General features: G+C 40.5%; 2 protein-coding genes across 2 annotated transcripts in view; one reads left to right on the forward strand and one right to left on the reverse strand.

Annotated features, from left to right (window-relative positions):
* insyn2a (inhibitory synaptic factor 2A) overlaps positions 1 to 22,969 on the reverse strand; it is a 33,033-nt gene extending 10,064 nt beyond the window's left edge. Inside the window, exons 1-3 of the mRNA XM_030754786.1 lie at positions 22,864 to 22,969; positions 11,170 to 12,403; positions 1,776 to 1,847 (exon numbers count right to left, since the gene is read on the reverse strand). Coding sequence (XP_030610646.1) covers positions 1,776 to 1,847; positions 11,170 to 12,398 — 1,301 coding nt within the window. The 5' untranslated portion in view covers positions 12,399 to 12,403; positions 22,864 to 22,969. The remainder of the gene's footprint in view (positions 1 to 1,775; positions 1,848 to 11,169; positions 12,404 to 22,863) is intronic.
* dock1 (dedicator of cytokinesis 1) overlaps positions 1 to 23,548 on the forward strand; it is a 203,809-nt gene that overhangs the window by 98,661 nt on the left and 81,600 nt on the right.

The following is a 23,548-nucleotide window of genomic DNA, read 5'->3' on the forward strand; positions in this document are numbered from 1 at the left end:
CACACCAGGAGCTACGTTTACAAGAAGCCAAAAATTTCAATTATAGTCAGTTTAAAAGTGCAAAGAGAATAAAAATACCCAGTTTGAACACTGCAATCAAATTAAGCAATTGTAATTTTAGTTTAAAAAAAAAAAGAAGGAAAAATTCATCACATTTATCACATCTGAATTTGGAAATCACATTTCATGTAATGGAATGATTTCACTAACAAAGATAAGTGTGCATGTATCCACAGCAACACAGGTAAGGTCAGTTGTTCTTTACAGAGCTATAAAACGAAACTGCTCTTATTTGTTAAAATATGCCGTTCTGCCACACGGTTTGTTGCTCACAGATTGAGAGCAAAGGATAGCGAACATCTTTGGGGTCTGGTCATAGGACTGGAGTGTAGAGACAGATCCTATGCTAGAGGGAACAGGGCTTCTTCTTCTCCATGGCTGAATCACTGCCTTGACACTGTACAAGCTAACTCATGTACTCATCTCAGGAGTCAGTTCCTTTTCATTCATTCTTTAATCATTGCCTATTAATTAGCTTTCTCCTGTGTTCTTCAAATTTTGTGCCATCATTCAGCTCAAATCACCTCTTCCTGTCACTGATTTGTTGTTAAAGACCCATTCTTGTTGTCCATCCCGTGGCTATGAAGAGGACCTGCTGCGATCCTAAAATATTTTACGATGAGATGCACCCTTCCTGATCTCAGACATCACAGGGAACAGAGTTATGCCCTACTCCTTGATTTGCAGGAGCCGATTGAAGTTTGGCCAGAGGCTTATCAGTTATTGAGAGCAGTAGATAGAAAATGATTATAAATGGCTTCTCAGAGGAGAAAAAAGTAAACTGAGTGGAACAGCAGTGACCACTAAAAACTGTTTTATTGATCGCCTCTCACCCACCCACTTTTTAAATCTCCTTTCTTTTTCATCTCTTCCCCATCTTGCTCGTTTTGACCGTTGGCAGCTTACTTCTTATAATCGCCAAACTGAAACAGACTGTGCACACAAATGCATTTTAAAGTTGTCTTGCTATTCAAACTGTGAGGAAATGGCCTTCACGGAGGCATACTGACTGTGTAAGGGGATAGCTCAAGCTTGACTTAAGGGTCGGTCCCTACGAGGACTTTTGAGTTTCTACATAAGGATTCTTTATCCCCAGAGGATGGATCCTAAAACCACCATCAAATTCACATTTGTGTATGAGGATGAACTATCTCGAAAACGCCAACAGAGCAACTAATCCGCTGAATTATTACTTGTCATGATCGTTTCACATATGCACATCGGAACAGCACATGGTTGATGCACACCCATGTGTATCTTCAAAAGGGGTTGGTTTCTCACCTGGTTGACTTTGGACACGTACTGTATACTAGCTGCCAAATAAATTGAACTTTATATTTAAGGTATGTAAATTTCCAGTTGGCCTGGCAACAGCGCACAGTGATATTTCATGATGTGTAGACAGTAATTAATTTCACCTTTTGCAGCCCTGTGCTTACATGGTCCACTGTATTTATCCTTTCTAGTCAGTGAATGAAGCAGTGTGAAGGGGGAAGAGTATGAGAATCACAAAAAGACGTATAGCTTAATAGAGAGCGTCGTGTGTAAATGCCACATGTCCCCATGTGCTCATTAACGGCATTCACATTAGTAATGCATCCTCTTCCCTTTCCCCTCCCCTCTGCTGTCCCTTTTCCACCTGCTCGTTTTCCCTCAAGGAGAAAGAACAGTGTGCATTTGGATCATCGTGTCTTTGAAGAGGAATGGCCACTAACCTGTAAATAATGCATGCGCTGTTCCGGCATGTGTCACAGTTGGCCGTGTCCTGTCCGGTTCGATAGGAGAGTCTGCGGGGAAGATAAGAGTCGTGAATGAGTAATTACAGGACTTGTTAAGCTGCTCCCTCACACTTTCCTTTCTCATCTTATTTGTCATCCCTCGTTAGCGAGACCAAAGTAAATGAGGGTGATGAGGAGTCACGCTGCCCTCCTGACTGCCCTGTGCCTGGTAGCCAGGGCACAGTGTCAGCCATTACTCGTGGTTGACTGATTGGTAGTCAGATAAAGCTAAAGGGTACGCAAGGTGAGTTTGTGGTCTGCGTTCAAAGAGGGCTTTCATCACGGATTTGTTTCAGGGTTGTTACGTTACCTTCCAAATATATTAGAGTTTTTTGTGAGTAACAAAAGTGCTGTTGGGCTGTAACACTGCAGTAGTTTAATTATTTCATCAGTTGATTAATTTATGTACACCGACTGTGATTGGAAAAAATACATATGTATATTTAAAATGTTGAACGTAATCAGAATCAGAATCAGAATCAGAAGGTTTTTATTGCCATATGGGTGAACAGGTTCACAGCATTAGGAAATTGCTGCGGTACTTCGTGCTTACAGAAAAAAAAAAACAAATAAGTATAAAAACTATAAGACAATATACAAGTATACAAATTGCAAATATACAGAGATATTAGAGCTTACAAAATATACAGTGCAGAGACTAATTAAAAGATAAAAGAATGTAGACTATATTCCACTAATATGTACATCAGTGCAATCAGACAGGTGCATAGACATAGGGTCATCAGCGTTTGTGGAGGGTGGTGGTAACAGTCTTAGGGTTATTGTTCATGAGTCCAACAGCAGAGGGGAAGAAACTGTTCTTATGGCGGGAGGTTCTGGTCCGTATGGACCGTAGCCTCCTGCCTGAGGGGAGAGGGTCAAAAAGTCTGTGCCCAGGGTGAGAGTGGTCGGCTGTGATCCGACCTGCACGCCCCAGTGTCCTGGAGGTGTACAGGTCCTGGAGAGATGGGAGGTTACAGCCAATCACCTTCTCAGCAGAGTGCACAACGCGCTGTAGTCTCTGTTTGTCCCTAGTGGTGGCTCCAGCGTACCACACAGTGATGGAGGAGGTAAGGATGGACTCAATGATGGCAGTATAGAACTGCACCATGGTCCTTGCTGGCAAGTTGAATTTCTTCAACTGCCGCAAGTCTAAACTCTTAAGCTATCAAACAGTAAAACATTCATTTTTAACCCAAATGGTTTCTGGGTGATAAATTAGGTAACCTTTAGTCAGTTTTCATCAAATTGAATAAAGGTTTGAGCACCAAAATAGGTTTTTAACTCAACTTACTGTTATGAAGAGCTCCTTCTACTTTTCCCTGCTATTGACCCTTTTTACTCACACCAGAGAAATCCCTTCATTGATTGATCTATTCTCTGTGGCGTATTTTTGTAAAGCATACAATCTGAGTTATTACCTGAGTATAACAGAATCATTTATATTCTCTAAGCGGATGAAATTTGACAGTTGTGTTTGGGAAAGTAGCCCACTGGTGTTTTACAGTTTGTCTAAATTTTACTATGATTTTGATCACTAAATACATTGGAGGCCCCTGTTGTATTATATATTATGCACCTGTATATTGTTATCAGGTGTCTTAATGACACAAAGCAGAAAATACCAATTATGTTTTAAAGACTATTTCTTAAGTGTTAACGGATGGGCCTGAATTAAGAGCCTCAATGTGGATACAGTATTGGTTACAAGGCTGTTCTTTCAATTAATGACATATTACAGTGGATCTAACTTTGGATTTTACAAATGTCACTGACAAGAAGGAAATTGCTGCATCAAAAGAAGCAGTCTTATATAGTACTGTCCAGAAGTCTTGAGCCACCCCTCATTCCTTTTACTGGGAAAATGCGAGATAGTTGCAGCAATTTAATTAAAGATGTGCAAACATACATAGAAATATAGTATAAAGTGGGTAAAATAATTATTTGATCCCCTGCTGAATTTGTAAGTTTGCGCAATTATAATGAACGCAATTATATAGTACTTTCATTTTAATGGCAGCACGGTGGCATGGTGTTAGCACTGCTGCCTCACAGCTAGAAGGACAGCTAGAAGGCCTGGGTTTGAATCCACGTTGGCCCGGGCCTTTCTGTGTGGAGTTTGCATGTTCTCCCCATGTCTGCGTGGGTTTCCTCCGGGTACTCCGGTTTCCTCCCACAGTCCAAAGACATTCAGTTAGTGGGGTTAGGTTAATTGGTGACTCTAAATTGCCCGTAGGTGTGAATGTGAGTGTGAATGGTTGTCTGTCTCTCTGTGTTGGCCCTGCGACAGGCTGGCGACCTGTACAGGGTGTACCCTGCCTCTCGCCCTATGACAGCTGCGATCGGCTCCAGCAACCCTGAACAGGAAAAGAGAATGGATGAATGGATTTAATTTTAGTGTAGAGTGACGGCATAACAGTCAAAAATCCCAGAAAAACACATCACATAAAAAGTTATGAATTGCTTTGCATGTCATTGAGTGAAATGCGTATTTGATCTCCAGTCAAAACATGACTTACTACTTGGTGTCGAGCATGAGATGAAAATCTTGCATGGAGTTTCAGGCCAAGGGCGATTGATGGTCATTTTAGCTGGGTTGTAGGGGATCGAGTACTTACTTCACTCAATGACATGCAAAGCAATTTATAACTTTTATGTGATCTTTTTCTGGATTTTTTGGTTGATAATCTCTCTCCATTCAAATGAGACTACCATAAAAATTAGAGACTGTTCCTTTTTTTTTGTAAATGAGCAAAGTTATAAATTCATCAGGGGATCAAATAATTATTTCCCCCACTTTAAAAGGCAAAACAGACGTTGTACAATTCTAACAAGCTTAAAAGTCACTTTTTGCTATGACCACCATTTATTCTTCAACACAGCTTCAACTCTTTTAGGTAAGCTCTCTTGTGATTTCTTCAGGAATATTTCTCTGGGTTACTTGAAGGATGTTCAAAGCTCTTCTTTGCATGTTAGTTGCCTATTGCTCCATGCTCTGTCAAGATGATCCCACACTGTTGCAATAATGTTGAGGTCCAGGTTCTGGGAAGGCCAATTCATGACTTACAGTGTTCCATTGTGTGTTTTTTTTTTTCTTCTATCCAGATATGCTTTTACTTGGCACTGTGTTTGGGATCATTGTCATGCTGAAAAATGAAGCCATTGCCTATCACATTATTTCCATCAATTTTGACATAAACGCAACATCATGAAATGCAGCCCCAAATAGCCTAAAGATACCAATTAAAATTGGTTCTTTGCTACATTGTCTGTTATGTGTAGACACAACACTGGATCGGCCTTTGTGTTAAATGCCTCTTTTGTGCTTGAATGATTCAGTGTTAACTGACTTAAGAAAAAAAAGAAAAAAAATTCCTGTGAAAATGGAAAATGGTCAGGTACAAGGACTGGACTGAAAATTAGTGAAAAAGCAGCCAGTGTCCAAGAACACTTTAAAAAATTACAAGTCTGGCTCCTTGGAAGGAAAATACAAAGAAATGAAGAGTGGCTCAAGACTTTTGCAGAGTACTGTGAACCAGGTACAGATGCCAGACATAATTTTTATTAGCTGTTATTAACCCAGGTGTTCTCCTTCATCAACCACTTTACTACATAGTTGGGTGTTTATAGTAATTACACATATTAGATACCACTCTCCTGCTAACACAAACAGCTTATTCAGGTTGTATTGTACCAGCATCAATAACAACTTGGTGTATAGGAATATAACCTTTGGAACTGACTTTAACCCTTTAACAGCGGGCGATTGCCGCTGATGCACCTATTACCTACCCCTACCCTTACTTGCCTTGAACAGCTGGTTAACGCCGAGCGTATCACTGCTGAAACATCTGATCAAACGAATTTTGAATTATCGTAATTATGCGACCGTTTGTCCTATCGGAAAAATTCCAAACAGTTTCTGAAAACTGAGAAATTGTGCTTCACACCCAACATAGGGTTATTAGAGTAATTGTTGCCGGAAGTTTGTGAATGGTGGCACTTTTGAAGTTAACAGACCCGGTGGCGGTAAATAAAGGGTTAATAAAGCACATGTATCAGAATGACACACACACTTTCTTAGCAGTGGATCAGGTGCTTTTATCTGCCAAAGTTTTGAGATATATATTTTTATAATTTCTGTCTTCACCATTTCATAATGATGAGCAGCTGTACAGTTTTCCAGGGAAAAAAGGCCTTTGTTACTCAGTATAATCCATAAACCAAATGAAAACAGAAAATAGACTGCTCAGAGTGGGGTCTGTGGATTAGTCTCCATAATGGGGACACTGTTTCTAGAGTGAGATGTTGCTGTTGAAGTATAAGCTCTATTGTATTGGCAAGTAACAGATAAATACCAACAGAGATAATAGAGAGAGATGTTAGGTTTTTGTATTTGGGTGCAATGGTGCTTTCACATTCAAAGTCACAGTTTCTCAACTGAACCTTATGTAAAAACCACAGTATTCCACTCCTCGTGGTTAATATTGGTAACTTTTAGTTTTAATTCTCAAGTTTCATCTTTGCAGTAGAGTCATTTTTCATTTCTCTCTCTCTCTACTACTCTTTCCAGGCTACCCACAGGATGCGGCACCAATAAAAATTAAACCCCTATCATAAATTTCCCCTCCTTATCTACTGCACTGCTTTCTGCGCTGTATGCTCTGACAGGTATATTGAAGGTGTTGACATCAATATTGTTATTTAAGACCGTAGCAGAATCAGGAAATGGAGGCCAAGAAGAGGATGAGTGCAGCGATACAAGATTTACGCTTGCGTGTTTACATTTGCAACTTGGATTAGTAGTAATAATGGGTTTGGCAGTGCAGTGCAGTGAGGGAAGAACACAACCACGCTCTCTTTCCACCAGTTGAGTCAGTCAATAAACAACTGATGGGTTACATTGTCAACTGAATTGTGCTCTTTGAACGATTCTGTTATTTTCTGTCTTTCTCTCACCCTCATGCCGTGTAGGTCTCTTTCCCCCGCAATCTTTCATACCTCCTCGCCCCTGTCATACTGAGTTGATAAGAGAAAATAAGAGAGTAGAGCTCATTTCGGCAAGCTTCCCTGGGGAGCATGAAGCCAAAAGTGCCATTAACAGTATATTTACACAGCTCCCTCGATTTTGCTACTAGGTGAAGTCTCCCAAATGTCACCAAGTGGGTGGGATTCCAGAGGCATAAAAACATGCACACATGCACAGTGCTAAAAGACAGGCAACAACAAGTCCCCATGAGTGTGATTAATTGGGTCTGGCCTGCCAGCAGTATCTGATGATACAGCATTATTCCCAGGCTTTGTGGTCTTGGGTGCAGCCAGTGATGTACTCTAGAATCCTTCCCGCTGTTACACTGTATGCTCTGGGTGAGACTGTAGTCGAGGGACAAGTGTGTGCGTTTGTGTTTTTCAGAGCACTTTAAATTCCATTTTTGTGATAGCTTCTCATCCTCAGTCTTGTCAGACTTTATAATCCAGGTTTTTAGTGGTTTTCTCCTGTAACTGTCTTTTTTTTTTTTTGTTAACAGCAAAGTCGAAGAAGTAGTTCTTGATGTGCAGGGGATAGAATTGCAATTCCAATATTCTGGTTTTTTTTTTTATTTTTTTTTTTTTAGGAAGTTACACTTTTGATGGACATAAAACTACTCCAGTTGAAATATCAATACCAAAATACCAAACGATTTCATTAAAAACAAAAAAACCCTTTTATATTCACGAAAGGATAGAATCAATCAAGCCAAGTGCAAAAAAAAAGGAAAAGAATTGTGTTAACCTCCTATTTCTTTCAAGAAATGTGTTGTTTTGCAAATTGTTTCTTTATGATCACTGCTAGATTTTAAGACTCATAGAAGGCTTTGATGTCTGCCATGTTCTTGGGTTGATGGAAAGCTGTGTGCCCACCTGCTGCCTGCTGCACTCTCCGCCTCTTGAACTCACTGGGGAGAGCAGCAGGCAGACTTTTGTAGCTTCTCTTTAAGAAGTAAACAGTGATTTTTCTACTGTGCTTTTGGTTTAAGATTCGCACTAACAAGACCCTCAGAGGATGCTGTCATGCAGTATTTCTGTAAATGCAATGTACATTGTGGTCTGTACTTGGTTATTATTTGGACGGTCTGGGCTTCATATGACAAGGATGGTGCTGACAATAAGTTGTGACTCTGGGCTTCAAACTCAACTCTAATACAACCGGTGATACATAACACCTCACTACATTTACATTTCAGTTAGAGGCATCCAGTCAGAGAGTTTTTTTTTTTTTTTTACCGCTTTCTGGTTTCTTCACCATAAAATATGAAACTGAAGCTCCTGGTTTCTGTGTACAGGAACACTAAGGTTATATGTAATTAAAACAACTACTTTGGATCAGTGGTTCCTTCTATAGATTTTTGTATTTTGCACCCTGATTTTCTTTCTCCTGATGTCACAAACAAATTGATCAGCATCACCTCCACTCTCTAAGTAAATGAATTTTTTTTTTTTTTTTATTTTATATTTTGCCTTTTCTTTTCTAACAGAGGTGCAGGGTGTTTCCAATATAGATGATTAATGCACAAAACATTTCATTTTCTACAAGAAACAAGAAGCACACTGACAGCACAAACCTCCGGCAAGGCAGCTCACTCTCTGGGCGGTATTTACTTTTAAGGGAATAGTATAGTATTTTGTATATATTAATTTTGTTTTCTTTGTTTTTAAACATACATTATAAAGTTTGTAGTGCAATAAAAATCAGATAAGGGTAGAGTGACAGCTGTTTACTTCGATTACACAAACATTATGTAGGAGTAGGTGATGAATAATTGTCATGGATTTGTAAATTACTGGACAAAAAAAACGTATTATATAATATTATACTACAGTATATTTCTAACTATGCAGCTCATTCTCTTTCTCCTGACAATACTTTATTTAAAGATATAACAGAGTTTGTGGTCAACTTGAAAGAAAGGCAGACGTGAAATGTAAAAGTGAGGTCAGAGGTCAAATGTGACATATTTGGATGGAAAATATAATGTGATATTTAGAATCGCCATATACCACAATCATATCCTAAATGTTGCCAATACAAACAAAGGCAGGATAATTTTAAAGTTTAAGAAAGTGTTTAAGTTTTAAAGATAAAATATGATTGAAGAAGAGGTCAGAGGTCCAAAGTAATGTGATATTTAGAACGCCCATATATCATTCCCTATATGTTGTCAATACAAACCATGGCAGAAAGACACATGGTTTTAAATAGCTCTATATAGCATTATTATCACTTTGACCTTCAGCTCAACCTATTGACCTTGGAGGAGAGGTCAGAGGTCAAATGTGATATATTTTAAATCTTTACAGTACTTTAAATACATTGATGATGCACACCACACTTGTAAGAGTCATAGTTTCTAAGTTATGAAGCTTTGTGTCAATTTTAAACAATTAAATCATTAAGTTGAACTTGAAGACCTTGCTGGATGTAAGTCAGATTTGAATGGATTGTTAACATGACCCCACTCTACACCCCTACAAAGTTTTATCAGAATTTATTCACATTTTAAGTTATTGTGTTTACAGACAGAATGACACGCACACACGCAAATGCTAGCAAAAAAAAGAAAATACACAAGCTGAAATATAGGATGCAATTCACCTGTAGCCGATGGGCAGTCCTACTGGTTGTGTCAGTGACATTTATGTAGGGGGAAGTGAAGCTAATGTAGTGTGAATAAAGTGACCTTTGCAACAGAAATACTGTATTTACAGGACAAAGATGACTATGCTTGAATAGACAAATAGAGGTTCGCTTAGCCTTGAATGGATTACAGGGGGCTTATACTGCTCACTGGCTTTAGCTTAATGTAGGTAACGCAATGTAAAAACACAGGGTGTTTGTGTATGTGAACAGATGGTGCCATTAAATAGTACTCACTTATTTTTCTCTACAAAAGCTTCTCCTCTCCTTCCCACTTCCCACCTGCCACTTTAGACACATCTGATAAGTCAGATGTACTTGGCAACACATTGAAGATAGCTTCTTGTGCTACGTCACGCGTGTGCTGTTTTTTCAATCACCACTTTTATAAGTTTGTCGATTAGGAGATAAAAGTTGCTTTGTGCAAGATTGAAGGAGGATAATTGCTTTTTAGATGGTGCAAATGCTATGCGATCTGTTTGAAGTTGAAACTGAGAATTGCTTTCTTATGCTTAGAAGTAGTTGTGTACCTCCTTGTTTATAAGCTTGACAGGTGTGTTGTGGATATGTTGATTATATGGGGTTTCTCAGTCCATACCTTAACGCAGCACTGGTCAAAACAGATAGGGATCTGGGTACCGAGCCCCAGCAATTCTCTCAACAAATTGGCCATTTTGTTTGCCTCGTCCTTTCAGATAGACAATCCTCTGTTTCAGTGGGCTTGATGCTATCTGCCGCCCTTTTGTATATACTCAGTATCTATTGGACAGTAAATGGCTTTTTCACAGACTGCAGCTTTCTCACAGGCCTTTGACTTTTCTAGATAAACTTACAGTTTGCGGCTGAATGAGGCCAATTGTTAAATGTCAAGTTTAGTATTTTGCTTAAGCAATTAAAGGACTTGAAAGTGCCATTCCATAAGTTGATTCCCTGCTTAGGATAATATTCATGTCTTAAGCATCATAGTATTAAATTACAATTACCACTGTTATTGACTGAAAAAATGAGAGAGCATTGCCCAGCATTGGATTTGTGAGCAAAGGCTACATACACAATGACAGCATCTGATTTAAAACATGTACGTAATGCAGCAGCTTCAACCATATCTAAGGAAAATTGCCACAAAAGGGCATTGCACTGTAATAGCACTGCAGGGCACATCCAAGTGAAAGCCACATCATCGCAGCTATGGTGATGCTTGTTTGGTGGTTCAGTCAAAGCTCTGCTGAGCAGCTGTCACACATACGAGATTGTTACTATAATATAGAAGTCATGTGTCACATCAACAGGGTATTTTCAGTGTTTACTTGTTGTTGGATCATGAATGTATTCTGTGTTTTTCTTGTTTCATGATACAAGTTTTTCTCAGTTGTGATTTATAGATTTACTGCATTTTTTTTTTGTGTTTAACATGACACATTGAGTGGATTTCCTCAGTTCAGCTATGGATGGCCACTGGCTCACTTTTTGTGCTAAATCAATCTTTGGCCTTTTAGCATCAAATTGTTTCTATTCAGTTCCATACAGTTAGTGTTACCAGTTTACAATGTAGGGAAAAGGAAGGCTTGGTGTGGGACTGGTACTGTGAGTCAGCAGGAAGAAATAATCAGCTCTGCATTCCTAGTGTAAAGTACAGGATCTAAGTGAGATGCTTACCCTTCTCTGTGGGCCTCTCCTTTTTCCAGTTCCTGGATGACCCCCAGCAGCACTTTGATGGTCTCTTGGCTGGAGCTGATGAGATTTTCCATGGCCTGGAGCTGTGCTTTAACATCCCCGTCCTGATTCATAGGCACTATTTGCTTACAGGCTTCATGTGTTTGGTCAGTTGGTGTTCCATCAGCCTCACCACCTATGCAGGGTGACAGAGGTTCCTCCATGCCCCGTATAGGCCGGGCAGATAACTGCCCTGTGTGGCACTGTGCCTGTGTTGTACAGCCTCCACTGGATCGTGGTAATGTCTCGCTCGAAAGCCCGTTGAGCTGCAGGCCTTTCTTTCGCTTGCTCCTTACAGATGGACTGTCCAGGCACTCCACCTGTGTGAGGGAGTTCCAGGCGATGGGGCCCGTAACCTTAGAGGCCCTGTCCGGCAGGGTTCGGGATGAGCCCTCCTCCAGATTGAGCAGCTGCCTCTTGGCCGAGCGGTCTGTGTCGACCTCCCTGTGTTGTAATCCTGTTCTGGCTTTGGAAGGTATACTGCAGAGCTGGTACTCTGCCTGCGCTCCAGCTCCGCTTCCTCTCGGTGTGTCTGCAAGGCAGTCTGTGTCTGCAGTGCAACTGAGCAGCAGAGCGTCAGAGCACAGGCCATCAGGTGCAGTGTGCTGCTCCACTGTGGCAATGCACTGATTAGTATGGAGCAGAGCCCTGGTCCTCAGGACTCCACTCCCCCCACAGGCCCCCTCCTCCTCCTCATCTAAACCCCGCTCAGGTGCCTTAGACTGCTTCACCTCCATGATAAAACCGTTATTCTGACCTTTATAAGTTTCCACGGCTGCCACATGTTTAAAGGTATGCCCTTTTTTACGCTCAAAAGGAAACGTCTGATACCGTTTCTTCAGATCAGGTGACGTCTGGACACCTGTGCTCCTTGTGACGTTAGGAATCGATCTGCGGGCAGGGACAGTCATGTATTTGCGGTACGCCACTTTGTATGACATTGGCTTGCCACTTTTCCCTGCTGCCTGCAACTCCGCCTCCCTTTGCTCGTTCTGTGCCTCACAGATGTCCTTGAAACGTACTTGCAAAGCCTTGTTTCTCTTCCTCACCTGTCGATTGGCTTCCAGGGAATACTTTACCTCCAGCGCCAGCGAGGTGGAGGGCACAGGCGCTGCCTCCGAGTCAGACTCTGAGTTGGTGAGCATGCATTTGCCACCCTCCTTGCTCACCATGTTTCCTGAGAGGCATAGAGAAAAATACTGTTAATCATCAGTAATGAGGGGCTTAGACAAAGACCCTTGCCTGACTATTACATCCCACTCGATAAAACACACATTCTCTCTTAGCTTAGGGAGAAGGGAGGAAACTGTGTAATTAAATAGAGCTAAAGGTATATGATTAAAAAGAGCTTTTATCAGACACTTTCACATTAAAATGAAACAAATAGACATTTTCAAGGATTATATTGGTAAAGTTGGGGTTATTTTATGTACTTTCTTTACTTCTAGAACTAAAGGTGTAGCTTATATGAGTTTTTCATGTGCATGTGCTGTATATTTCTTTTTCAAAGAAAACCTTTTTTATTTCTTTTTATTGCCAGATTTCACGGGCTTTCATGCTTGGCAGTTATTTAGTGTTTATTTACTGAAACACAACTCAGTTTATGGTGTAAGGATTCCCCAGAAATTATCCTCTCAAATTTCTGTGATGCATTTAATCGCCTCTGTGAAACTAATAATTCCAGTTTTAAAATAATTTTCTTTCTTTTATCATTGCCTGTTAAAGCGTCTTTCATAAGGCGTCCTCCTCTTCCTAGCCCACTTTGTACATTTATGAGTGTCTGCCTCTCTGTTTGTGTTTGAGCTTTTGTGGCGGTTTTCAGTCACTGAGCTTACAAAATATAAAGACGATGACTGAGGTTTCTTTCTGTGGATTATCAGGTTCAGTGTGATTCTACACTGCTTTACCTTTGCTGCTCATAATTATTAATTAGTTCCCTGAGTAAAAGTATGGGGTCTTTTCTAAATTACCTGAGAAAATGATAAGAAAAAAGAATCTGCAAACAGATCTTTGTCAGAACTCTGTACAACAAGCCTCTGAGGAGAAACAAGCAGAGGTAATGAATTCTCTTTCCTTAGTACCACAGGTATGGTAGTGGCATTGTGACTGTAGTGTGCCTCTGAGGCTCCGACAGAAATATATTTCACTTTCTCCCTGCCGATTTACAATAAGCAAATGCTCCATGAACTCATAGAGATGCTGAATCAGATAGCCCAATTATCCGTCTCAGCTTATCTGCCGTGACTGTTCTCTGTCACCAGCAAACGACTTCCTATTTCAAACCTGTGTGTTTACTTAGCTGGGAGCTACAGAATGGACAGTTTTCCCCCCATCACTGTCTTCTTCATCACCACCATCTATCACCCTGGCTCTGTAATATTAAATTAGCATGCTAGGTCTCTGGCTCCATCAGGAGATATCTATTTTTGACTGTCTCACCTAGCATCTAACTTAACAGTCTTGTCTACAGACATTAGTCAGTGTCATCTGTAAATATAATCATTTTACACAGTGACATAATCATTCACTCATTTTTCACAAATAAAAAAGATGCCCTGGCAATCTGCCTCATTCCCTACATTGAGAATGAGAAATTACAGTTTTGCTGTGAATGACGTGTTACTTGGTACATGCCAGTACCCTGCATGTACCAAGTCTCACCTGTTTTGCTTGCCAGATATATCATGCTGCATGTTATAATTGTGCTGTCATGTTTGAACAAAGTCATTATGCGCATTTTTTTTATCAAAGAAACCGATGATTGAAACTAGAAAAGTCATTGTAGACAGATTGACACTCTTCCCTTGAAACTTGGTAAATCTCCTCCAGGTATGCTCACTTGGAAGTGAGAGCAGCACAGCATGCCCATATAGACAGGTTTGAGATGGCAGCTTTCTCCTGTGCAAACAGATGTCCGTTTGATTCTCAACAGATGGATAATTACTGATGTGACCAACTGACCAGGGAATGCAATCTAATGCAATTTTTTGTTGAAAATGTCTAAAAGCTCAACCCAGGGCGCTTTAGTAAACTACAAAAATACTCCACTGTTCAGATACACTTCCCACTTTGACAGGAGTATATAGTGAGTACAATACATCCTTCAAGAGCAGATGTTATAAAAAATGTTCCACAATAAAAGACTAAGAAGCAAATAATAGACAACAAAAGACAATAAATGCAGACAACTAGGTAAAAACATAAGGTGGGAAAAAATGATGCAGGATGTGTGAGAGAGAAAGCTCTCTTTACCCCTCATGCACAGGCAGAGCAAGATTGCCTCATAATTCTCCAGTGTCAAGAGCCGAATGTCAAAGCCTATCGATACTACAATTTTTTAGCCTCCGTGCCCCTTTTAAGAAAGGGTTTCCATAACCCCTTCCCACAGTAGGTTTTAAGTATAAAGTTTTGTGCCATTTAACCATTTATAAAACATTAAAATAAACCTAAAAATACACAAAAAATAAGAGTAAGAACTTATTTTGGACAGCATTTTTTTTTGTAAAAACACATTGAAGTGTACATGTCCCAGCAGAGACACACAAACTCATGGACTTAAGTTCAGTCCGACATGCATAACATCTGACTTCACTGGAAGGATGGAACACCGCTGTTTCAAAGGGTTTTCCCTCATTTGGTGGTTTGAGGGTGGTCACGTACTGTAGAGAACTATCTAACTAAAATTCTCTATAGGTGTTCAACACAGTTGAGATGTCATGACTGTGGAGCTATGGCATATGATTTATAACTTTTTTCTTTCTTTTATTTATAACACTCAGTGACTTACTGACACCTCACGCCCTGTGGATGGATTTTGTATTGATTTGCAGTGACTCTTTCCCCTAAGAGGTACCGTGCTAGCAAAATGTCCCCCACTAGCAGAACAGACCCAAGGCCACAGGCTTTTGCTTTATTTTGAAATACTTTGTTACATTTTTGTTGCTGCTGCTGTTAATAATAATAGTATATAAACAAAATAATTTTTGCATCAAGAAAATGCCAGGGTTTTTTTTTTTTTTAAAGCACAGTGTTTGGTTGTTTAGTTACCAGTGGAGACACGCGTTATACTTGTTGCCATAAAAATGTCAATTCCTAGTAAGTCTAAATCACCTAATGGCTCCTGACCCCCTTGCCATGAGCTTGATTGAGTTGGGAAGGTTCAGGGACTTACAAGACTGTAAAGTGGAAGAATAAATGTTGCATACAGCACCTTCCAGTAAATTATTTTTCCCCAGTTATTACCCTGTTTGCCCGCAGTTGAAGAAAGTCAAATGATATTTTTTTTTTTCATTCTTTTGGCTGCTTGACCAGGTTACATTTATTCCCAGAATACATCTGTTTGCTAGCTTAGCCGTGTGCCATCACTGTCAAGAGACCTCTCCAGTGGATGACATTTTCAAAGAGAGTTTAAATTGCTAACCGACATTCCCTCTCTCCAAATGAGGTCAGTAAATACTTCAGTGGTATTAGCTAGGCCTAAATTAAACATTATATTTAATATGTGTAAATTTATGTTTGATTACATTTCAAGATGTCACCCTGTTCTGCGCCATTAGTTAGGAAAGTAGTTTGTCAGCACGAACAACAACAGTGTTGTCTCTCTGTTACTCTCTATTCTTCTTGTCCTATGCAGAGGCACAACAACGCATATAGTTTTGATATTGTATCATATTCGCATTTCAAGTTGATCCTATTTGACATGTCATCACTGTAGGCTGAATGATGTGTTCCTGGCTCCCCATATCTGATTTGTTACCCATTGGGCGCAGACACGAGTGACTGTAGCCGCACTCGCTGGAACACCACCCTCTGGCCTCTTGCATAAACAGGATGATTCAGCACGCAAGGCTGTGACAACTGCCCCTGTTTATATGGTGGCCCTGCCCCCCCCCCCCCCCCCCCCCCCATCCCCCCCTTATTTAGAGGCAAGTTGGTGAAATGAACTGACCCACTATTTTCTACCCAGACCAAAAACGGGCCTCACAAGGTCACATGCACATAGCAAACCACACTGACATGTTAATATTTGACCTGGTTTTAGCAGAGGCGCTGTCATGGCTGTCATGCTGGCCTTATAGGTCACTATTTGTGGAATTTCTAGGGACACAATCACATTTGGCTATGAAGAGAGCCTGTTGAGCACTGCTCTTCCAGAGGCTTTTTTTTTTTTCTTCTGTGTAGCCATAATATTAAACTCTGTAATGGTTCCAGGTTACTGCAGGAATGCAATTCATTATTGTTTAAGAGAAGTGGTCTCTATGCTCAGAGCACATCCTCTTTTACATGGAGCACCATGCGGTAAAGAATGGAACCCCAATATCTGCATTATTTTAAACTTTATAGATTCACTTTGTGTGAGTCGCTTGTTTTATAAACGTCAGTTTCCTAATTTTGCTTTTGCTCTTTGGGAGGACATCTTAAACGGTGGAAATTTCCATGTCCTGATTCAACCTGGGGATTGAATGTTTACCCTAACTTCTAGCCTGACTAATTTTGTTTTATCGCTTCTGCTCCACCAACGGGAAAATTCATTAATACGGTATGCATCACAAAACTGGTGAATTGATTGAACGCCGGAAATACGGCTATACATGTCAATTAGCTGCAGCGATGTAAACATCCTTTTTTATTTAACCATTTAATGGCTTGTTTCTATTTTGGGCTTTCCAATCACTCTTTTTTTTTTTTCTTTTACATTACAGCTAAAACATATCCTCAATGTAGAATGTAAAAATATTTTCCTGGTAGCTTGGAATAAGTAGTACAACTCCAAGCTATTTACTCATATACGGAATGCCTACATCCTTTTACTCTGAGACTATGGGGCTTTTTAGACCTCTTAGTTTCACTTGTGAGAAATATTAATATCTACAATACAATATTTTTTGTATTCTTCCATCTATGTGGCAATGATTTAGAAAAGGCCTGTTCATTTCAGTGTGAACTTGCATGCGCAGAACTCAGACCTCCACCCCATTCGGCGCCTTTGGGATGAACTGGAACGCCATCTGCAAACCAGGGCTTGTCACCCAAGCAACATCAGTGCCTGACCTTGCTCGAGCTCGCGTGGCTGAAAGGGGGTTTATTCCTGCAACCAGCTTCCCACATTTTATGAAAGGCCTTCCCAGAATATCAATAATTTTATACTTTATGGATGCAATATACATTAGTGCATATAGCTGTCTTTACTGTCTTTACTTTTTGAGTTAAGAGACCATGTGGGCTTGAAGTTTGCTGTTGTACTAGGTCAGCAAAAGAAGGACTGCAGTTTTACACTATTAAAGCTCATTGGGATCTTAGAGGCTGCTTGAAGAAATGAGTGACAGTATCTTCACAGTCGTGGATGTTTCAAACTCTTTAATCTAGTCTCATCCACTCCTGTTTTATTTTCCTTTTTTTTTTTTTTCTCTCCACTGTCATAATTATACAGGGCTTAGTAATGTTTTGCAGAGTCTTTGATCTGCCTCTAAAGAGCAGATGGATTATGCAGTAAAAAGATTGTGCTGGTAAGGTTGTTTAACACAGGGTTTATTGTTGGGTTATTTTCCTCTGCCACTTTGTGCTGCACCATGTGAGCAGGGTTGGGTGCACCCATGCTCCTAGAGTGTGATGTGAGGATGAGTGATGGCTGGATGTTTGACTGTATAAGTCAGTATTGGGGGATAATGTTAGGACAGTGCTTTCTGCTGGCATCACATACAGAAAATCTTTTGTATATTAATGGTAAGCATCTTTTACCCTGTCACATTTCAGTCCTGGTTACAAATCACATTTAGTTCCAGGATAACTCAAAGTTCGCTGATGGCTTGGCTTTAAACCAGATCTTCTTAAGCTGGTCAACAAAGCTCATGGATAATTTAAGATGATTTGGCTTACACAAATAGTAATGATAATAATGTCATAACTGCGGTATTTGTTTTGATGTCAGAAGCCTGATACTGTGACAGAACCAATCCGTATTTGCTGTTAATCCACACTAATCATAGTATCCTTATTTTATATTTCTGCCATAAAACCAGCCTAAAAATATGTTTGCAGTGCATATGGTGCATATGCATATCTTATCTTCTTACATTTAGATTGTTTTGCTTCCAATTAATGATTCCAAAGGAAACCATGTGTAAGCGAGACATTGTATGCACATGGTTTCAGATGGAGAGGTGGCTAACAGCCTCTCTTCAGGTATCCCAGGTCTTAATCTCTGTTGTGCACGTCATTATTTTTTTTCTTCCTCTGAGTATGAGGCTAGGAATAAGTCTCATGAAAGAACATAGTGCACAGTGTGCTGGCCTGCTGCTTATGTGGATCTTCTTATCTACAGCCTGTAGCCTCCAGACTTTGTATCCTAATTATTTTTTACTCACTTTGTCCCTGCTGAATTGTTGTTAGTTGGTTTTGTGTGGTGCACTTGTGCTCAGGTGGGTTCTTGGGAGCTTGATGCGTTCTCAGAAGTCTGTGTGTACATCACAGGCTACTGTAGAGGGAAATCGGACATCAGGAAAGGATGTCTGATTTCAGACTGCCCGGTCTAATCAGGATGCATCATCACTTTCCTGTTTTCTTTATCATCTTTCTAGAGAACATTATACTAACCTCCCTATTTTGTACTCATCTTCTCATTGTCTTCACCTTTGTTGCTTTCTTTGTGTCTCTTTGCCTTCTAGACACACTAAGATTTCAAAGCTGATGGGTAACTAGAGAACTCCCCTGCTGCTTTCATATTCCTCATTGTCATCACTAGGAAAAAAAAAATGCCCACACATATACAGAACAACACAAGAAGATGGAAAAGACTAGAGGGGAAAAAAAGGGGGTAGATGGAATGGACATGGGGTTTTTACTGTGCTTGGAGACTGCAGAATTGAATGTGGGTAAAATAGAGACAGAAATTAAAGGGAAAGATGAATCCATGCAGAAGGACCCATCAATAAGAATAGTCAGAATCCAAGAAGGAAACAAGAGCTAAAGCCATTCTGTCTTCTATCATTTGGTCAGCTCAACTGAATCTTAGAAATACTGTGAAGACAGCACTAACATCAAAGCACTACCCCAGAAACTGAAACTTGATATATTCTTTGAAGAAAGTTTTATGTTTTCTCGGTTTTAAAAAGAAAGTAACACTGTACAGTTCACATCACTGACATGCGAATAAACAAGATTTGAGTCACAGTTTAAATATCTTTACAGAAGCTTTTTTTGCGTGACACAGGACTGATGAGGTAATGTCTTGATCCTTGTGGCATTTGTGGTTAGTGTAATTGTTTTGGATACAGCAGAGTGCACGCTATTATTGCTTCAGATTCACGTCGAGTCTGCTGGCTAACATGACAGTTAGCTAACAGAAACTTTTTTTCCCAAAAAACTGAAAATGTTTAGAAAACATTTGCTTGTCCATTCTTATCAAAGGCAGTAATTTTGGACTTTTATGTAAATGAAAATTGAATATCTGGATTTTGAGACACTGGTTAGAATAAAATGTCACCTTTGTTTTACATGAGATATAAACAAAGCAAAGAAGTTAATTTTATAATTAAAGATTCATTAATTATGCAGGAACCCTGTATTTTCTCTAAAGGCCCCATTAAGGCCTTGCTTATTTCAGCAAAACAATGCCAAACCATGTTTTGCATGTATTACAACAGCATGGTCTGTTAGTAAGAGTCTCTGTGTTAAACTGGCCTTCCAATCCAGACATGTCACCTAATAATAAAAGTTATTATTAGGTGACATGTCTGGATTGGAATATCCAGACATGTCAAAAGAAATCACAAGAAATGAGACCTCCAATATTTGAGAAGTTGAAATCTGATATCAGGAGAAAATGGGAGAATATTTTTCTTTGAGATGGTCTCCTGAGTTCCTGTGCTTTTACAAAACATTGTCAAAAGAAGAAGTGATGCAACACAGTGGTAAACATGGCCCTGTCCCAGCTTTTTTTTTTTTTTAAAAAAACATGCTGCTGGCAACAGATTCAAAAGGGCATATCTTTCAGAAAATAATAAAATCTCTTAACTTTGGTATGTTGCATACGGACTGTTTTCAGTTAATTTCAGGCTTTAGATGATTTGCAAATCATTGTAATGTCCCAACCTTTTTAATTTTTTGGAAAAGTTGTAACAGTGAAGTACACAGTGGATATACATATACTATGTCAGCTCAGCATTTAAACCACTGATGACTGAGGTGAATAACATTACTCATCTTGTTACAGTACAATGTTATTCTAGGAAGCATTCATGTGGACAACGCTTTGACACATACTACTCGCGCAGACATTGTTGCAGACCTGCAAAAGCTGCCTTGGAAAAGTTCAAGCAACACAACAAAGAGCTCCAGGTGCTGAGTGGGCCTTCAATCTCTAGAGTTCTTATTAGACTGAGCATTTGCACCCCGAGAGGTGCTGTGTCAAGTCCCCGACGAGTTAAAGCTGTAATTGTTGGAACGAGGGGGAGCTGCACAACATTTATCTGTTGGTTTTAATGTTTTGGCTCATTGGTGTATACTTCTTTGCCTCAGAAACTTCCCGGCTTCTGCAGAGCAGTAGGGAAATACATGTTTCACACACACACATACACTAGCACACACTGGCAGCAACGCTTAGGTGATCAGGTGTGAAGTACCTTTTTCTGTATTCAAGCGACGTACAAAGTCAGCCACACACATATGCGCACACGTCCTGTCTTCAACAACAGACAGGCACAGTTCACCTCGGCTGCATGACGTTGTTGTGGCCCTCCCAGTGAAAATACTCATTCTTAATGAATAATCCTATTAGCACATGAAAGGTAACATCTGGCTTGTTCCAAAAGCAGTCATTCTTTTATAGGAGAGTAATTTGTTTTCTGGATGAATGAGTACCCCTCCCAGTGAGCAGGGTGATGGGAGGTGAATGCACACTTCACCACTCATTTGGAAACACATGCACTTTTTGTAGGCCACCTCTACCATTTTTTTTTCTTCCCCCCCCCTGCCAGTTCTCCCTTTTGTATGCACAAAATCTTTGCATGTAAAAGCTTTGTTGTAACTTTATTCTAGCTTCATATCTCCAGGAACCCCTCTGCATTTGGACTGATAGGGTATGGGGCGGGGGGGCGGCCTGAGCACACTCCTTTCTTGTGTGTTTACGTCTGGATTTCTTCTCTCTGTAGTATTAGCGGGTGAAGTGCAGCCTGATGTCGATGACTCCTAAAAATAAAGACTAGCTTTAAAGCTTTAGGCCATCACACCCAGTACTCCTGGACTGTCATCTCCAGGTCTCCTTAAGGCAGCATCAAGGTTAAAATAACTGTAGCCAGTGACTGATAAAGCAACCATGTTTTTTTTTTTACTGTTACCGTACCTTTATTCCTACCCTGTCATTCTGTATAATTTATTTACATAGCGTAAATAAGGCTGTGATAACAGGTATGTATTTTTGTCACTCTTGAGTGTCAGCGTATAATACCCTCCAATTATAAAAGAAAAGAGAAATTCAATATCCTCTCCTGTCTTACTCTGACATTCCTTACAGACAGTCTCTTTTCCCCTTGCTCTATATCTCTTTCTCTCTCTATCCATCTTTATCTGTTTCCCTCTGTCTTCTTCTCAGTGTCTGCGGAAAGTGAAATAGAGCATACAGGAGATTGTATCAGAGTGCTGATGTGAGCTGTGGTTAAAGGGGAGACAGCAAGCGATAGCAAGAGGTTTGTGGTGATGAGTGGGACTGACATGCGTTTTGTGTGGCAACTGAGGGACAGTTAAGATGTGAGCGTTTCTCCCCCACCCCAACAACAGCACACCGCCGCACACATCTGCACACACGAACGCACCAATAATCTTTAAGGAGAGGGTGACTTCACCAAGTCCATTAATCTAGATTAGTCTCCAGTTAAGGTCCTTCATCAGATGCAGCCAACTGTACGATGCTCAGCTTTTCACTATGTGCTGCTTCCAAAACACTGATGCGACTATACATGGGACAGCAGCTTAATGCAAACAATTCTTCTTCTTCTTGGATGTAGATATCAGTGTGTTTTATGTAACGCTCACTCAGCTGAGAGGAAATGCAGCATCATGCAAATCCTTGTACGCAAGCACTGATTTAGCTTCATATGCTGCTTCAGTCAGGTATAATCTGGATCAGAGTTCTCCTGGAAATGAAAAACTGACCTTCCAGATTTGATAAATGTCAGCAAGCATTGGCATTTAGTAACCCCCCACCTCCACACCCCACCCCACCCCCCAACTCAAAATTGACCAGAGGTTTAAATATTTTCATGTGTAAAGTTTTCTGAAGTAAATAAATTGTCTGCTAAACTCAGCACTAGCACGTTCCATAAATGCTATCTACATTTTTTTCTTGACCCAAGCAGAAGCATCTCAGCATAAAATCCATCTGAGATTTACCTGCTTTCATTTGCCACACAGGTTTTTTTTTTTTTTTTTTGCCACACAGGTTTGATATTTGATCATCTGACTAAAGAGAAAATGTTGAGTGACAAAATTTCTTATGGCTTATCCAGGGCTCAGTCCCACTGAACCAGCAGATTTCTTGGATTTCCCACTCCATAGGTTATCTGAGCAGACTTTCCCCCCCTTTCACTAGCAGACTAAGAGGTGAAATGGAGGAGAGGACGAGAGCAGAGAAGAGCAACTTACCTCAGACTGTGAATTACTGACGTAAAGGATGTGATAGTCTAGATCCCTGGTTGTGTCCATGCATGCCTGTTTCTTCAGTAGATCAGAAGCGAGCTGGAAGAGGAGGCTATGCCATGGCAGAAGTTAAGAGGACAGTCAGGCAGTGGCACGCAACTGGAGCAGGGGCAGCAGTAGTTGGGAGTAGTTGTTGCACATCGGCGTCTGTGATCCAGTGGCATGAGCCTCCTCTAAGCCCCAGACAGAGTCAACACTCCCCCTCTTTTTTTCCTCCTCTCCACCCGGTCTCTTCTCGTCTCCTTTCCTGTCTCCACACGGTGTCGGCAGGGGCTTTCACTCACACATGCATGCACGCACTCTCACACGAGCAGGCACACACATACTGTGGCTGAACTCCGGACGGCTCAGCGACGGAGCCCACGCAGGCAGAATATCCCCATCGTGCCGCCGCAGTTCTGCTCTCTGGCTTTCTCCTCTTTTCTGTTTGTCTGCCTCTGAGCCTGTGTAGTGTGTGTGTGTGTGTGTGTGTGTGTGTGTGTGTGTGTGTGTATGAGAGAGAGAGAGAGAGCGAGAGAGAGAATGTGAGAGAGATTAAGTGAAGGGGGGGAGCATGAGAGAAAAAGAGAGAGTTAGAGTGCAAAAGGAGGGAGGAAGGTTGCAGTGAAGAAAGTAGAGCTTTAGTTTTTAG

This window comes from Archocentrus centrarchus, chromosome 19, assembly GCF_007364275.1.
Source record: "Archocentrus centrarchus isolate MPI-CPG fArcCen1 chromosome 19, fArcCen1, whole genome shotgun sequence".
NCBI classification, from domain to species: domain Eukaryota; kingdom Metazoa; phylum Chordata; class Actinopteri; order Cichliformes; family Cichlidae; genus Archocentrus; species Archocentrus centrarchus.